Genomic DNA, 19030 nt, shown 5'->3' with positions numbered 1-19030 from the left:
TGCAAAATGACTGAGTCATTACACAGATGGAATCTATTTCCCCATGTTAAGTATCCTCACACCTCTTGTCAACTGTCTGGAATGGGCCATCTTGATTATCACTACAAAAGTTTTTTTTCTCCTGCTGATAATTGCTCATATTAATTAATTAGCCTCTTAGAGTTGATATGGCTACTTCTACCTTTTCATGTTCTGTATGTATATATATCTCCTTAGTATATGTTCCATTCTATGCATCTGAAGAAGTGGGCTATAGCCCACGAAAGCTTATGCTCAAATACATTTGTTTGTCTCTAAGGTGCCACAAGTACTCCTGTTCTTTTAGTGGTGCTAAAGAACAGAAAGCATCAAACATTGTGGGGGATCTCAGGTTAGGAGAGGAGCCTGCCCTGTTACAGAGGCACACCTCCCCCCTTTCAAATACTAAACCACCAGGGTAGTCCAAGACAACAGTATACATGAAAGGAGGTATGATGCTAAGTGCCACCTAAAATATGTCATGAAGATTATGAGAAAATAAAGCATCCTGAACCTTTATGGATAACCAAGTAATTGTAGATTAACTAAATCCTACAGCATCTTTCCAAAGGCAATGTTGTAACTACAAAACCGGTCTGTGACTAACAATCCTGTCACCCTTTTTCTGACGTGTGACACTTACCATGATGCCCACTGCATTTCCCAATTATGATGACAAACTTACAGTCCTATTTCTGACATTTTTGTACAAATTCTGGGAGTAGCTTTTTTGTTTTTTCTTATATTACTTTGTGCTTCCTCTGCAAAGACAATGCACAAAAGCCATTGCAGGTCCTGCATGAACAATAGGCAAAATCCCCCAGTATTTATCCAGGGAAAACTCCCATTGACTTCAGTGAGATTTCCTGGATGGTACTTATAAGAATTTCCAGATCTGGCTCAATGGACTTTTATTAAAGTTTTCAGAAGATATTATCCACCCGATTTTACAAATTTTAGTGAGTCAAAATTCAGGCATAAACGACTTGACAGTGTCCTTTTAACAACACAGCAACGAGCAAATAACGTGTATAAATTATCTTTCTAAAATTACCTACATCAAAGTATGCAGCAAACATATCATCCGATTCTGTGAACATGTCAGGAGCTAATAGCTTCTTCTGAGCTGAGCCTTAAAAGGAAATTTACATTACTCAACTTGAAAATGAAGAAAAACTAATATCACTGATTACCAATAAATAGAGGTATTCTGGTGTGTTAGCAGTTATCTTCTCTATATTAAGAATCTACATTATACAGCATTAAACTTATTTACTAGTTATATGAGACTGCAACCAGGCACTTCTATTACCATTTCTCCTAGATTATGTTGGTTTATGGTATATTCTTTTACATAATTAACCTGTTTAAAAATGCAACACAGAGCTTAAAATCTTTCATTTGCTTTAAAAAAAAGCAAATATCTCAATTGAAGACTTAACTGTAATGGCTTTCCAACAATTCACATAACAGGAAAAAATTCTGTATTCTACACATTCCTATGGATAACCTGTAGACTGAGTACATAACTTAGAATTATATTTTTGCCAATAATATGAGGTACTTTATTAAAAATTTTAAACCCCCAAAACTCTTTTCCTGGAAGTTTCTCTCACACAGTCAGAAAAAAAAATCTTGACAAGATAGATAAAATAGCAGATGGTATTTTTAATTGTTCTATTTAAAAGAAACATTTTAAAATGCAGGCAAGATTACCCCTTTCTCGCCATTTAATCATCTTTAATGTCCCAAAGACATTTTATAGGGTTGATAACGTAAAAGAAGCGTAAATTAAGGGTACATTTTAATGAAGAGAGAACTGGAATTATTTCATAACATATTAAAGTAGAATAATTTTAATATTTTGGAGTAAGTTACATGCATCCCAGAGTACTGAGGAAAACACTTCCCCCAGCATTACAGCCCCAAATCCTGCACTTTCAAGGCCTACATGACAGCCACCAGCCTCCTTATGATAGATGACTGGACTGGAATCATCTGAATCAAGGAGAGAGCACCGTTAAGAGAAAGAGGGCACTTCACCATACTTCTCAAATGTCTTTCATTTTAGTCCCCAAAGTTACCTACATTCCACAGAATTTGGTGTTCCCCTACACTTCTACTCTTGAACAATATTTACATCAGAAATAAAGGAGAATGAAACTGAGATTATACAAAAGCTGTTTATGCAAAATGACGAAACCAAAATATTAAGTTTTCTTCATATATTATTTTTTGTGCCCCTTCTCATTTGGTCTCCCTCCCATCCCTTGCCCCATGCACATATCGCATTCTACATTTGAACTCTGGCCAGTTGCTAGTCCCCTGATGGCAGATCATACTGCCTTCACAGGAGGTCAAAACACAGATCAAACTTGGCTCTGACAAGTAGCAGGGCAATCTTTTAAAATTGGCTTTCCTTTTATGTTTCTATTTATTGTAATATCCACCCCTAAAATCCTAGAACAAAATTATTTATCGCTTTTTAATTTAAAGTACTACTACTTTGACTTTCTCTAACTGTATTTTCTTTAGTTATCATATTGTGTATTTCGTATTTTAATTATTTAGTATTTTAATTGTTTGTGTAGCACACAAAAGTGTGCCTTGGCAGGGTGCCTTCTAGATACTATTATTTTATATATATATAACAAACTGACAATTTGGTGTATTTTTCAGAGTTGAGACAAAATTATTCTTTCTGTATAATCCTACCACAATCAGCAATATTTGACAGAATTGCACACAGCTCTAGAAAAAAATATTTCGTTAATCAACTGTTATAAAACCAGCAAGGAAGCACTATTTAAAATGCTACACGCTGGAAATGACTGAGCTAAATTCTGCCATCTAGTCCCTCTGTTAGACTGATATAAAAGAGGAGGAAGCCAGTTTGTTTGGGGGGGGGGGTGCTCCCTAAACACAGTAACAATAGGACAAGATCTTTTCAGAATATTCAGTGGAGCGCTAGGCTAGACTACCAACCCCAATGAGGTGCATCCCTAAGAGGTGTGCGGTCTGTGAGGCAGAGGGTGCACCTAGCCTCTAAACCAGCTAGTACAATTGCTCAAAAGAACGAAGTGTGCTCCACAGCCCTAGTTAACACGCTACTCCTGAGGGAATTCTGTGCCAAAAAAATTAAAATTTTGCAAAATTCCACATATTTTATTTGACAATAAATAAATGTGGAGGCTCCAGCATGGCTGTGGGGAGCACAGGCCACTGGCTGCAGGGAGATGGGAGATCACCGTGCATCCCTCCCCCACAGGACACGGACTCAATGTTGAGGCTGGACCTGATCCTGACACCGCGCAAGGGCTGGGCCTGCCCCACAAACACCATGAGCCCATGCCCCTCTATGCCAGGCGCAACAAGGTAGCAAGCGAGAGGGACAGAGTCTTGCACGCACACCCAACCCTGGCCCCCAATCCAGGTGTGGAGCAGGCAGACTAAGCCTGGAAGGATCCAAGTGTGGAGGGGCTTAGTGTGGGAGGATCCAGGTGTGGGATGAGAGGGTTCTGCGTGGGGCAATCTGGGAGCAGGTAGCTCGATGGAGGGTTTGGGTGTGGGGTGGATCTGAATGCACAGGGGCTCGTTGGGGGGTTCCAGGTGCAGGGGGAATGGGACTCAGCAGGGGGTACAGTGAAGATGGTTGGGGCTCAGCAGGGAGGGTCCAGGTACTGGACGGCGGGGCTCATTGGGGTGGGGGTTTGAGTGCAGGAGGCTCAGCAGGGGACGGTCTGTGTCCAGAGGTGGGGGTCTGGAAGCAGGGGAGAGGTGCCTGGCGTGGGTCTGGCTGCAGGGAGGGTCAGGCTCGGTGGTGGGGGTCTGGGCGCAGGGGGGCTCTGGATGCACGGGGTTGGGCAGATGTGGGAGCAGCTCCCCATACAGTGACCCCTCCCCCAGGGCTGATGAGTGATGGGGGCAGGGGCATTGGCATGGTGCGGAGCTTCCTGGGGATGGGTCTGAGAGCCTCACCCAGCCACTCCTTGCAGGGGAAGAGGAAATCCCATCCTCCCCCACGCCCAGACAGGACTAGCAGCTGAGCCTGGTGTGCAGGGTAGGAGCCACCAGCCAGGATGTCACCAGCCAAGCCCTGCCTCCCCCTCCTCCGCCGCCCCCCCCCCGCAGTGATTTACCTTTCTACCAGCTGCTCCAGGCGCCCGAAATGATGCGCCCGTGCTGCTGATGAGGGGCATGTGACCGCTCTTGCAGTTTCCCTTTGCTTCCCCATCAGAAGTAATTTTTCTGTGGTGAAGCAAAGAAATCTGCGGAGGACATGAATTCTGCGTGTGCGCAGTGGTGCAGAATTCTCCCAGGAGTAACACACTTTCAATAGCACAGGATGCACCGGACAGGTGTTCTTTGTTTCTCTTGCTGAAGCAGCCAGGGCAAGCTTTGGTCCTATATTTATAAAATATATATACACTATATTTATAAAATATATTTCTTCACACAACGCACAGTCAACCTGTGGAACTCCTTGCCAGAGGATGTTGTGAAGGCCAAGACCATAACAGGGTTCAAAAAAGAACTAGATAAATTCATGGAGGATAGGTCCATCAATGGCTATTAGCCAGGATGGGCAGGAATGGTTTCCCTAGCCTCTGTTTGCCAGAAGCTGGGAATGAGCAACAGGGGATGGATCACTTGATGATTACCTGTTTTGTTCATTCCCCCTGGGGCACCTGGCACAGGCCGCTGTTGGAAGCCAGGATACTGGGCTAGATGGACCTTTGGTCTTACCCAGTAGGGCCATTCTTATGTTCTTATGTTATTTTAAAGCCAACATTACTTTGCTATGAATTTTTTTCGGGAACAAAACAAATCCTTCCACCCATAAAAGCCATTTTTTGTGTAGCAAAGCACAACCCTGGTACAAATTTCTTCTTGCTTTGTGGCAGCAATTAAAACATTCACAGATCTGTGCACATTCCTCAGTGACAATAACTAAGATGAAAATAAGTCAAGGTTTACCAAACAGAAAAGGAAAAAATACAATCAGCAGAAAAACAATTTGCGATCTTCCAAGAAAGTGTCAAATATCATGGAGATTTAAAAATATATTAAACTAAAATAAATTGACAGTTCCTTCTTAAATATAAAGGAAGGCATTAATGTCTGTTCTTCCTAATTTGCTGCACTGACTGCTTAACTGATAATTAGGAACCCTGAAAACAAACTCTCACATTCACACCACCATCCCTGAGAAAGTGTTTTATTTTAACAGTTCAGTTCTATAACTTTCTGGTGGGAAATTTTCAACACTGTCTAAGAATTAAACATTCTTCACAAGTCTGAAATTATGATATTAAGAAATCTGAACAAAATATGCCCGCAAAGCAGATTAGGCATTTCATTTCAAATTGCATAATGAAATTTCAGATTCTTACCATTATTTTGTTCAACTGTCATGAGGTTGTGTTTGGCTTTTACAGAGGCCTCAAATGTATCAACATTTTCCCGTTCATACTCTTTAACATCAGCAGCCACACGTTCTAGAATGTCATCTGGCGAATTTGAACGACTACGTGTGCTGCTCTGAGGACTGCTTGGTTCAGATGGCACAGACATGTTACTGTCTTCAGTCAGGTACTTGTATTTCTGCAAAGAAACTTTATAAAGTTATTCTCATCATCATGACTTGTCCCAATCTAATTCTATTGTGTATGTTGGGGCATACTTTTTCCTGAATCTAACTAGCTCATTCTAGAGCTTAATCTGTATCTTTTCTTTATACATTATCTGAAACACTAATCAAATTATGCAGCATGCTAGTTGTGGGATACAGAAAGAAACATGTCTTGTCAAAATATACCCTGAGACAAGACTTTATAGTCCAAATCTTCAGGTTTGATTTAAAATACTTCAAAAATACCTTTTTAGACATTCAGATTTATTGATAAAACCTTTGTAACAACTGATTTACTGGTGAAGAAAGCAAGGCAAGAAGGATAGCACTTGACCATGTGTGGCAAAACGGCAGCATTGAGAAGTCCATTACTAATATTCTGGTGTATAAGAAGTGAACTCATGCTTCAAAGAAAAAACAAGAGCTTTGAGTCTTGCAACCTAAACATTTACTATTCTATATTAGTTTGAAAGTGTAGAAATCTCAAGTGTTATTTGAAATTTTAGTATTTGAATTGGAGGATCTCAGTTAGTTCCCTATATTCATCTTAAGTTATTCAGTGCTTGTATAAAAATGTATCACAATGATAAAATTTTGTAAATTATTTTTGCTGCCCTGAATAATATGGAGCCCAATTATTTGACTGATGCCCTTTTATTCTATGCCCTGTCCCAGACGTTACAAACAATTTAGGAGGATCTTGGTGTCAGATCCTGAGGTTATACTCTCCAGGATTAGCAGCAGGGCTCTTTCAGTTAAGGGCACTGACCTTTGGAATTTGCTTCCCTTGGTGGAGCCATGAGAGTGAGCTGAGTGATCCTTTGAGTATGGTGGAAGGTATTTTTACTCCATTTTGTCTGATTTGGGGGGTTTGGCCAGTAACATTTCTCAAGGTAGCACCAGCATATCTTTACGTGTAACCACACAGAAAGGTAACATTATTATTATTAAGCACCTGTTGTCATCATCGCTTATTTTACGGGTTTAAAATATAAACAACAGTATGCTAAGAATATCAGATAACGGCATTCATGGTACCTAACAGTTTCGTAACAGGCAAAAAATCACACCAATTCTGCTCAGCTTTCTGAATGCTTACATAGAAGACAAACCTTTCATTTCAAATGAAACTGACTAATCAGATTATAATCAATATTTCTGAGCCTTAACCTCCACTCTACTGTCATTTGAGGTATCAGCAATATACCAGTGAAGACAATAAATGTATGATTTATCCTTTGATGCAATCATTACATAATTTTATAGTCATTTAAGTTATAAAGCCAACTGTCACAAAAATGACTCATTCGGTGTAGGTTGCTTATGTTTTTTAAAAAAGGTTGTGCACCAAAAATGTAAGTTTCAACCCAGACAATATTTTTACAACCACATTGAAAAATGAGTGACAGATTGTTACATTTATTAATGTAAGTGTCCACTTGAAAAATGTCACTGTCTCCAATCTTATTTTAAAAGAAATAGTAAGACAAAAAAGGTTTTTACTGTACATGTATAGACAACTTCAGTAGTCTGAGGGTTTTAATAGTCGCATACCTGAACAATTGCTTGTCTCTGTAATCTTCTCTGCTCTATCAGTGCTTCTTCATCTTCTTCTTCTACATCAAAGTCTTCAAGGCTGTGAATTATTAATTATTAATATTTGTATAGCACCATAAAAACATATGGTTCTTTACAGAACTTAGAAAAGATGTAGTCCCTGTCCCAGAGAGTTTACAATCTGAAATTAAGAGTAATTATACAACTCTTTGCCTCAAAATACTTGGAAGCAAGAACCCAGATTCTTTTGAAGCATAGGAATAACTATAAACGTCACTCCTTTTTAGTCTTACTACAGGTTCAACTGTCTGAGGCAAAGCAAAGGAAATCCCAAAATTAGTTTTCTGAACCTCCTTTATGAGAAAACATATGCTCTTCGGTGTGCGGCAATTCTCCAAAAACAGCCATATTTTTGGAGTTTAATGTACCCTCTTTACATATACCCACATCATATATCATTTGAAAGCTTACTGTATGCATGCTTAGATGAGGTACAATGTGGAGGTGTCAAGTGGTGCCGTAAACCTGTAGGTGAGGTGAAACGATGGTATTCAAAACGAAAGCCATTTTTTGCTCAATTCCAGAAACACAACATGACTAGGACTACAATTTTTAATGTTTACGTTAATTATAATATCTTAATGGGGTTCATTTTAATCACAGCTACCAAACGACAATGTATTAAAAGATTTTTATTGGTTTTGCCTGGGGAAGCATTATTTTTTTCAGAAATGATTAAGGTGGTGCACTCGTAGCAATAGATTGCATGTCCCTAATTTGTACTGCATAGTGAGTAGATATAAATGTATGCAAATTCCTAATGTAATTCTTCTCCATTTGTATGCTTTTTTACATATGATGAAGCATCTAGTGTGTCTGGTAGAAGGTTTTAATTTGTACTGCCTATGCATGCAGTACTAGTCTTTGAAATATTCCAGAAACTAGTTTTTTAATTCAGTGACACTTCTGCACAGGTCAGATTAGCGTTATAGATGACAATATACAGTTTCATATTATGAATATGCAAAAGCTATGAGAGAAAGAAGGGGCCTAACAAGAAGTAGGTAAGACAAAGTCCACAAACAACTCCTTGCTTCTGCACTGAAGAGGGACGAAGAGCACGTTACAGCTCTTACCAACCATGTCATCAACAATATGACAAACTATTTGACCCTGACTCACATCCAGAGGCACTTATCAACATATCTACTGGACTGCATGTAACATGAGATGTACAAGAGTCTCCACTGAGAATAGCAAAGGGTGGTGAAGAACAAATGGAGAGATCTGTGATTCTGATGGGACATGCAGCTTTTTCAGACTGGTCAAGAAATCTGGCATCAAAACATTTGCTGACATGGACAAGCAGGCGAAGTTTAAATCTGGCAAGGGAGGGACGATAACAGCCGCGATCAGTCCAGAAATTGTTTTCTGAAGAGCCCTCTCCTTAGCAAGATGCACAGATGATATTTCAATACCAACTCTTCCTCACCCAATAAGAACCTGGGCCTATGTCCCTCTTCCATGCTGATGGAAACACAAAAACAGACAAAGCTGAATTAGGGTAGCAGCTGGAAGCTCAGCCTGAAAGAATCCATCAGCTAACAGCATCCAACAAAGAAACCATAGTGTACATCAGAGATGCTCTGGCTGTGAAACAAATAATGGCTGGAGACAAATTCCACACATCTGATTAATTGGATGCTGAGTACTTGAGGCAGGTCCTAAAAAGATTTGACAAAGCTAATTCTATAATCAAAGTCTTTGAGAGAGATGACAATAACTCTGTGAAAACTACAGAAAGACAGTGTCAGAGAGGATCTAAGGTTGGATGCCAAGAAATACCAGGTGATTGGTGGGCATCCTGTACCTCCATGGAAAAAGTTTCTAAATACGGGATCCAATAGCAAGTCACCTGTAAAATTCCTCTATGAATATCATTCAAAATGCTCATGAGCGTGTAGGATATACTCCCTGTTGGGGGCTTTTCCAAAGGTGAAGTAGCAAAGTCCACCACCAGTAGAGGTGTTGAAAAAAGCCTGAGACTTGTACAGTACGCACAAGGAAGCAGACACAAGGATGCTTCTGCATCCTGTACGTGGCAATATGGCTTTGGGGCTTCTTGGAATATGTATACATTGCAATATAAGCCCAGGGTTAGTAGAACTCAAGTTAGCAGACCCTGGATTTGTTAATCTAGGGCTTGAGCATCTAACACTCATTTGCAACCCCAGGTTAGGAATTGCTGGACCCTGCACCCCAACCTGGAGCTCCAGCATCTACACTGCATTATTGGGGCCCAAAGTCCAACCACACATATTCCAGACTTCCTAGCACCCTCCCAAAATGTGGCCGCTCTAGCCTTTTATTCATGGTGAAGTGTGGGAAAACTTGACTGTCCAGAAGACAAAAAGTTGGCCCATGAGATTCTTTTGGCAGACTTCCAGAGCATGAGTCCAGTGGGGCCATGTCTGCACTGCAAAGCAATAGGGCTTGAACCCTAGGTCCCAGCTTGACTCAGGCTTGGACTCTCCACTCCCCTGGGGTCTGGGACCAGGCCATGGGTTAGCGCAATTTGTGTGTAGACGGAAATGGGGTTAGGTTTGCGCCTCAGTTCAAACCCTGGGCTAACACTGCAGTGTGGATATATTTTTGGTGTCAAAGGAACCACAGTAATTAGGTCACCTGATACAGATGTTTTAGTCCTTGCTGTACACTACTTTCCAAAAATAGAACACAGCTAAAATGTGGATTGAAACAGGGACCATTACCAGCACAACTGACAAATGTTGCTTCATACCTGTGCATTCCTGTCCTGACTTCTGCAACATAATTGCTGCTGTAGACACATTAACAGGATGTGACAGTCATCCCTATTTAAATGTTGTCAAAACAAAAGGCGCTTACTGCTTCAGAGATCTTTCCAAAATTGGGAGAGAGACAGATAACTTCCAATTTCTGTGGCAAGGAAACTGGTAGCAGTGCTAGATGACCAAAGCAAGAAAGAAACAGAGACCCACAGAGACCTGAATTGCTTGCACCTCAATCTAGCCACCAAAAATGGCAAGTCACTTGGCAAACTCTCACCATGTGAGGACAGTCTGGAAGAGCATGTAAAAAGAGCATCTTAGCAAACAAAAATTTAGATGTTTTCACACAGATAAACCAGATATTGGCTCACCATTGCAACGTGGATGGAAAAATGTGGATGATGAACTACTTCCTGTATTCTTCAAGGGTCCAATGGTATCAGAGCTCCTACAAGTCCTTATCTGCATCTGTACCAATAGGGGTTGCTGCTCTATCAACTGTGTCTGTAGCCAGAACAATCTTCCCTGCACAGAACTGTGTACATGCCGAGGGCCAGGCAATGAAGATGGTGATAACCCATGCACTCTCAATAGAGATCATAATGATGAACAAGATGCTAATGATGTTGACTAGAAATGCAAGTAGTGCTACTACATTTCAATGATACCTGTACAAATGTATTATTAGAATCTGATTTACCCTTTAGATTGTGGTTGTGATACTTTGAGCTCACAAAAAAATCCAGCATTATGTCTTGAAATAATACCCAGTCATTAAACTAACAGAAATGAATATAAATATTTCAAAGTGGTCATTTTAACCTATTTATGAAGCTTTTGTTTATCTCTCCTCTTCCCCCCCCCCCGCCCCCATTTCTATGGTAACAACAATTCTGGACCATTCCACATCATCTCTCATTTTAAAACTAGACATAATAAGCTTTCAAGTGATGTATGATGTGCACGTGTGTAGAGAGGGTACATTAAGCTGACCAAATTGGTGGTGTCTGCTGCCCACCTATCTGCTATCATGTTATACATAGGGCTGGAAGGGACTCCCTGCATCACTGAGTACAATGCCCTGCTCTCAGAGGCAATCACATCACATAATCCCATTAATCTCAAATTTATCAAGCTCCACCTTAAAACTAGTTAGGTTGTTTGCCCCCACTATTATTGGAAGGCTGTCTAGAACGTGACTCCTCTGATGGTTAGAAACCTTCCTCTAATTTCCAGCCTAAATTCATTCATGATCAATTTACACCTATTTGTATTTGTATCAATATTGTCATTTAGCATAAATAGCTCTTCTCCCTCTGTGACATTTACCCCCAATATATTTACATAGAGCAATCATATCCCTGCTAAATCTTCATTTTCTAGGCTAAACAAACCAAGCTCTTTTAGTCTCCTCTTGTAAAATTAGTTCTCCATTTCCCTGATCACCCTACTAGCCCTTCTCTCCACCTGTTCCAGTTTGAATTCATCTTTCTTAATAACATAAGACCAGCCATAATGGGTCAGACCAACCATCCATCTAGCCCAGCATCCTGTCTTCTGACAGTGGCCAGGGCCAGGTACTTCAGAGGGAATGAACAGGGAGTCATTGAGTGATCCATCCCATCATTCTCTCTGAGCTTTTTGCAGTCAAAAGGTAGGGACACCCAGAGCATGGGTTTGCATCCCTGACCATCGTGGCTAACAGCCATTGATGGACCTATCCTCCATGAACTTATCTAACTCTTTTTTGAACCCTTAGCTCCACTTCTCCTTGAAGATGTGAATGTTAAATATAAATATATCTTTTTAAGAGGGTCTCAAAACAATTTATGATGATTTATTGAGCCTTACATCTGTGGTATACTATTCTAAACTCTTTCCACCCCCAATGAATAAACTGAGGTACAGCAAGACTAAGGGCTTGGCTACACTTGCGAGTTACAGTGCAATAAAGGAGCCCCCGGCGCACTAGCTCACTACCCGTCCACACTGGCAAGGGATGTAGAGTGCTCTGACTCTGCGGCTACAGCACTGCTGGTACTCCACCTCGGCGAGAGGACTAACGTTTGCTGCGCCTTGGCTACAACGCCTGGGCGTCAGCATGAATGAGGTGTTGCGTTACTGATCAGCCTCCGGAAACATCCCATAATACCCTTAAAGTCAAGTGGCCACTCTTGTCATTGTTTTGAACTCCTGTAGGAATGCGGAAATGCCCTTTCAAAGCTCCGTTTCTGACAGCCGGCATGCAAGCCGTTACTGTGCAATACTGTGTGTGTGAGAGAGAGAGAGGTGGGGGGTGGGGGGAGAGAGAGAGGGAAGTCTGCTGCTGTCTGAACTTACAAGCCAGCATGCTGACATGCTCTCAGCCCCCAAAAAACTCACTCCCTCCACCCCCCACATACACACAACACACTCCCTGTCACACTCCACTCCACCCCACCCCTCCCATTTTAAAAGCACGTTGCAGTCACTTGCATCCTGGGATAGCTGCCCATAATGCACCACTCCCAATGCCGCTGCAAGTACTGCAAAGGTGGCCACACCAGTGCACTTGAAGCTGTCAGTGTGGACAGACTGCAGTGCTTTCCCTACTGCGCTCTACGAAGGCAGGTTTAACTCAAGGCGCTCTACATCTGCAAGTGTAGCCATGCCCTAAAGCCATGTCTACACTAGCACTTTTGTTGGTAAAACTTTGTTGGTCAGGTGTGTGAAAAAACACACCCTGACTGACATAAGTTTCACCAACAAAAGTGCCAGCGTGAACAGCACTATGTTGACAGGAGATGCTCTCCGTCTGACATAGCTACTGCCACTTGTTGGGGGTGGTTTAATTATGCCAACGGGAGAGCTCTCCCCCATCACAGAGTGGCTACATGGGAGCTGTTCCGCTGTAAGGTCTCTACTGTAGACATAGCCTAAGTGATTTGCCCAAGATACACAGCAACTCAGGATTGGGAACACAGCCCTCTCCTGCCCACTAGACAATACTCCCAGGTAGTTTTCAAGTTCTCTATAATTATGCAAAAAGATTTTGATCACCACAAAACCAGTTTACCACACAGATTAGTACTGAAATGATGTAAGAGTCAGGGCCCTTGGCTAACATGCAAGAATAGGTCATTACACTGGTTTTGTTAAATGGACACAATACAAAGCTTTCAATAATTAATTCTCCCAAATGGAACCAAATCTTTACTTGTTAGGAAATATTAGAAATTCATTCTTACTTCTCATCTGATGAGGAATCCTGCTCAGCTTTCATGCCTTCAGAAAGACTTCCTTTAAATTTATCTTCCTTAACTTTGCTTCTACTCCTACGTCTACGGCCACCCCGTGACCTAGACCTCCTCCTAAGCCGTGATCTACTCCTCCGACCTCTATCCCTGTTGAACAGAAGAAAAATACAGGAAGGAAGGGAAAAAATAGTATATGATTTAATTTGCTTATGATTAGTTTAGTATTGATTTATGTCCAAATAATATTTAGTTGACACTGAAATATATAAATAGGCACATCAAACAACCCTTTAAAATAGTAAGCTTTAACAATTAAACTAACATTAATATTCTGAAAGAGGCTAAGGTGAGTGAAAGAATGTGCTAATGTATAACTTTTTGGGGCAGGGAGGATATATGCATGATAGAGCTATTTTGAATGAGCTAATAAAATATTTAATTTTTAATTTATCCAATTTGAATAATGGGCCTGTATTTAGACAACACTAAAAAGAAAAGTTTCACTGCAAGACGTTTTTACCTTCTCCGAGGAGACCTGCTTCTCCTTCTTGGAGACCGGCTACGTCTGAGTGGTGAACGAGATCTCCTTCGGATCGGAGACCTAGATCTTCTTCTGGATGGTGACCATCTGAGTGGGCTGGCTTCTTTTGATCTCTCCCGTCTAGAGAGAATATCATCTCTAGGTCGGGTTCTTGAAATTAAGAAGAAAGAAAGACACTGGTATCAGGGGCAAACTGAAAACAAAAATCACAATTCCCTCTTAAAGCTCACTTCAAAAGCTGCAACTGAGACTCCACCAGAGGGGTAAGTATACTTCAGTGCTGCCAGTCTGTTTTGCATGTCTCCCATCCCTGGAAATATCTGCCCAAACACAGACTTAATTCAGCACAACTCTCGCAATAAAATTTGTTAATTACCATCACAGAGCTAGAAGAAGTAAAAGAATGGCCTATTTTAAGTTAATGCGCAACAGTGTTGAAATGAATATATACATAAAATAAAAACTGAATCCAAAGGATCTTCTCCACAACATTACAAGTAATAGCTCAAATTTGGGCTTAAACTACTTAGCTGTAATCACTGTAGAGTCCATTTTAATTTAGAAAACAGATGTGGCCAGCCATGATTTAATTAACATTATGTGAATACTATTGTAACAGGAGTGTTGGTGATTCTGTGGAAGGCATCTTTTCACTTGGGACATTACTGAACCAATTCCATACTGTTGGTAAGGGCCACAGTTTTGTAAGTAAATATTTCAAATAAGCTTTAGTATTTTTACAATATATATCAACAATTCTACATGAATGGCAAGTGAATAGCTATGCAGTGTTTGCATGACAGCTGCAACATAATGAAGGCATGAGCTCTCTATTGAAACTGTGAATAGTTTTCTAATGAGATTGTGACAGATGATTCAAATGTAATTGTAAACAACTCTATATTTAAAGTAAACAAATTAATATAGTTCAATATTATTTTAAAATTATTTTTAACCATTGTTTCTTGGAGGTCTCCCTTTCAATTATTAATCCAGCCCAAATCTGTTTACCCTGGTGTAACTGAATCATAGCATAAGGTACCATAATAACAAAGAAAGCTATAGTCCTAACGCTATAATGGTTAAAAATAATTTTAAAATAATATTGAAATATATTCGTTTTTTTACTTTAAATATAGAGTTGTTTAAAATTATATTTGAATCATGTGTCACAATCTCATTAGAAAACTATTCACAGTTTTGATAGAGATCTCATGCCTTCATTATGTTGCATCTGTCATGCAAACACTGCATAACTATTCACTTGCCATTCATGTAGAATTGTTGGTATATATTGTAAAAATACTAAAGCTTATTTGAAATATTTACTTACAAAACTAATTTCAGTCTGAGTAATTGCATGAACTGAAAACCTGCTGAAGAAGCAAAGGACAAAGCATTGAGTGGGGGAGCTGTTAATGATGCACTGTTGTCTTCCTGAGTCCTCAAGCTGGTAGCTCCAGAGTTATCACAAGCAAAGGCAGAGTGAGATTAATAAGGTCTTGTCCACAATGGGGATTTACCCAGTTACCACCATCAGTGACTAGTCACCAACGCACCCCCACTAGTGCAAATCCAGAGTGCAGGCAAACAAAGCCACTATTTCTGCTGGTAGAGCTTTCCCTCTACCTGAAACTAGAGTGAGCGCCACTGGTGCAAACAGCTTAGCCTGCCTACACTAGGCACTTGCAGCAGGTGGAGCTACACAGGAGGCTGGCCACCAGCTACTGAAGCAAATCTCCAGCACAGATAAGACTTAAGACTCATCATTCTGCGGCTGCTTGGGAACACTATGAGCAGCAAAAAATTTAAGAGGGAGGAGGATTCTGAAAAATCCAGAAGCTTATGGAGGCACTGAGCAAGGGAGTCAATCCCACCACTGCAGCCAAGAAGCAATGGGAGGACAATGCAACAGAGATCCCCACTCCATTGCTACAGCCAAGAGAGTAGCAAGAAGCACAGAGCAGTACAGACATCTCCCCACTAGTCTGCAGGCTTGCAAGTAGGGTGCTTAGTGAGGAAAAAAATCTCTCTCCATTCAAGCAGCTAGAGGGGCTTTAAAATTTCAGACACCTAGATTTATCAGCCTAGATTTTAGCCTCAGCATAGGGTGCCTGCAAAACACAGCTTTTAAATCAATTTTTTTACATCTTCAATCCTGGGCCAGCTGTCTGCTGAGCTGGACCCGTTGGTATAAATTAAAAGTTACTTACTGATGTTTTTAAAATGTGCTGCTTTATACTGCAGCAGCTGCAGCTCCCAGGTGACCTGTAAGCACTCTTAAGAAAAAGACAGATCTATAAACCAAACGTTAAAATCTTTTTCCTCAAGTTTTTGTTCTTGTTTAAAATGTTTTAGTTTCAAACAAATGAATATATATTTTTAAGGAAGAAGATTTTTTCTATTAGGATGGCTACTGTCCCAGCTTTATCTGTTTCAGAGAAACAAAAACCACCAGGAAACAGATTTTCTATGGATTTAAATTTAAAACTATACTTAACCATTTTTCCTACTGTTATCATCAAAAATAAAGCATAAAATTCAGAATGCACTTAGTAAGAGATTTAAGTCTGTCTCCCCTGATTTTAGGAATAGTTAAGAAGCGTGATGCTGCACAGGGCCAAGCAGCCATACCATCAAACACATATGCAAAAAAGCAGCAAGATAAATGCTAGCATGGCTCAAATAAGCAAAAATCATCTTTAAAAGTGAAAATCTCTTAAATAAATGACTAAAAATGGCATCTTCTTAGTCTGAGGTGTGTATTCAGTCATATATGCTGATTTTACTACTAAAATGTTCTCGTCGGCATTACAGACCCAACTCTGCTATAGAAGGATGAACTGGATTTTATTTAAGCTTGTACACACTTCACAGGATTGTTAACTACTTTCTAAATACAGGGCAAAATACTATGCCCAACTGACAGAACTGAGAACAGAATTTGAGCTACAGAATATTTATTATTAGGGATGATGAATGAGCCACAAAAAGCATGACTCTCAGAACTCAGGTTAGGTTTGAATGACTAGAAGTTAGAAAATACATCTATTTGTGAACTGAACACACACATGAACTGTAAGTTAAGACAATAAATATGCGATCTCATAATGCCATTTTCTCAGCTACTTTTCTATAAAGCTGTACTTTAAGATGATAGTACAAAATTCTGAAGCCTTCTGAATTTTGCACTTACTTGAGCATCTTTAGTGTTTCTTAATATTTTAAAGTTACCTGGGAGAAGAAAGACGCCTCCTTTCTGATTCTCTTCGTTTCCTTTCTGCTGATCTGCTCTTTGCTCTTCTACCAGGAGACTGAGTTCGAGAGGGTGATTTACTCTGTTTTGATCTGCGATCATTAAGAAGAGGAGATCTGCTTCTTCGTAATTTATCACGTTTTGGAGATAAGCTTCTTCCTTTAGGGCTGCGGCCAGGTCTTCTACTAGGAGACCTGTTTTCTTTCCCTGAAGAAGCATCTTTTGAAGGAGATTTAATTTGCTTCTTCTCTTTGTCAGTCTCCGATCTCCTTGATTTCCTGTCTTTTGATCGCGACCTTCTGTCTTTGGATTTGCTTCTTAGTTCTATTGGAGATTTGGATTTTTTGCCACGATCTCGACTTTTGCTTTCATTTACAACTGGAGACCTTCTGCGATCTCTTGCTTTACTCTTATCATCTGCTTTATTCTTATCCTCCGGAGGAGACTTAGACTTTTTATTTTTCTCTTGAGACCGCCTTTTAAGGGTTGGAGACTTTGATTTCCTTGTTTGATCTTGAGATTTAGTTCTTTTAGATGGGCTTTTTGATTTTCTCCTCTCTTTTGATTTGCTTCTAGTTGTTTTCTCTTTCACTCCATCAATTCCTATCTTGCTTTTCTTTTTATCAGATCTGTGCCTAGTCCGTTCTTTTGATTCATTCTTACTTGCTTTTTTGGAACTTGTTTTATTGTCCACAAGCTCTAGTTTCCCTTTAGTGTTTGATGATTTAGTTGAAGACCTATTGCCATTTCGCACCTTTTCATTGATTTCTCCCTCTTCTTCCGAACCTGACTCATAACCTTGTAATATTAACCCCATCCCAGATTGAACTTTTCCTTCCATTAACTCATTCTCAAGTTCAGCTTTTAATAATGCTCTTTGTTTCTCCAAATCTTCTAGAGGAGCTAAGAAATCAATTTTAGTTCTTTTTGCTGGTCCATCTTCTTTGTCAGAGGCATCAACAACCTCTTTCCGTTTATGTTTCTTATGTTTGTGCCTGTGTTTATGTTTTTTGTCCTTGTCTTCTTCTGAAGAATGTTTGTGTTTCTTGTGTTTACTTCGGTGTTTGTGTTTCTTTTTTTTGTGTCGGCTGTGCTTATTCTGAGGTTGTTCTCCTTCTGATATTTCACCATTTTCTTCATTGACACTTCTCTCAGAAATATCAGCATCTTCAATTCTGCAAGTACATTAAAACGTACATCAGCAAATATCAAATACTTCTACTTAGTATGTTCTTATACTTTTATCATCTTGACATAATTTCATTTACATGAGACTTGTAAAAACTTTCCAAAAATCAAGAAATCTAGATTACACTCAAATTTCAGGATACTGAGAAGTTACTTTCTGTCTATGGAATCATACTTGGGTGCATCATATAACCAAGTTGTAATGGCAAGTAAACCTCCCGCCCATGCAGGTTATTTTGATGTCCAAATGGTACTGATGATGGGAGATCCAGCAAGTATATTAACAGATATATATCATACATGTTTATAATGCCAAATTATGTCTGTTTTCAAGCTTAATGTTTATAGTACTCATATGTTAGCATTACATATCTGTGCTGCAAAGTATTTTTATGCACCACCTTAAGCTTATCTTTATTAAGCTCTTACTACTACTGAGGGAATTCTGCACCACTGCACAAGTGCAGAATTTATGTCCTCCCAGAGATTATTTCCCTCCCCTGCAGAATAATTGATTCTGACGGGGAGGTGAAGGGAAGCTGCAATTACACCTTTCGCTCACCAGGGACTGATGTGGCGCCGAAGAGAGGGCAGCTGGCTCATGGGCCAGAGCAGCCAGCCACGAAGAGGGAGGGGGCAGAGGCTGCCTTCCTCAAAGGGCCCTGCCTGTGGGGCCAAGTAAGGAGGCATGGGATATGGGGGCACGGACAGAGCAGGGCACATAAGGCTGCTGGGTGGAGAAAATCACAGACAGGGGTTCAGAAGCATTGGGGGGGGGGGGGGGGGGGGGGG

At 40.3% G+C, this 19030-nt stretch overlaps 1 protein-coding gene across 2 annotated transcripts in view; it reads right to left on the bottom strand.

Moving 5' to 3' along the window:
- The window catches only part of LOC112118939 (serine/threonine-protein kinase PRP4 homolog), a 54846-nt gene that overhangs the window by 15202 nt on the left and 20614 nt on the right, over positions 1 to 19030 (bottom strand). For both annotated transcript variants that reach the window (XR_003370143.1, XM_026658764.1), the window contains exons 2-7: positions 17029 to 18225; positions 13774 to 13944; positions 13245 to 13400; positions 7205 to 7286; positions 5412 to 5622; positions 1077 to 1150 (exon numbers count right to left, since the gene is read on the bottom strand). Coding sequence is in view for 1 of the 2 variants with exons in the window: in XM_026658764.1 (XP_026514549.1) it covers positions 1077 to 1150; positions 5412 to 5622; positions 7205 to 7286; positions 13245 to 13400; positions 13774 to 13944; positions 17029 to 18225 (1891 nt within the window). In the remaining variant the exon portion in view is untranslated. The remainder of the gene's footprint in view (positions 1 to 1076; positions 1151 to 5411; positions 5623 to 7204; positions 7287 to 13244; positions 13401 to 13773; positions 13945 to 17028; positions 18226 to 19030) is intronic.

Source organism: Terrapene carolina, unplaced genomic scaffold (genome assembly GCF_002925995.2).
Source record: "Terrapene carolina triunguis isolate 2854851 unplaced genomic scaffold, T_m_triunguis-2.0 Scaffold55, whole genome shotgun sequence".
Lineage (NCBI taxonomy): Eukaryota > Metazoa > Chordata > Testudines > Emydidae > Terrapene > Terrapene triunguis.
The sequence above is the reverse complement of the archived record's forward strand: the minus strand, read 5'-3'. Positions and strand labels throughout refer to the sequence as shown.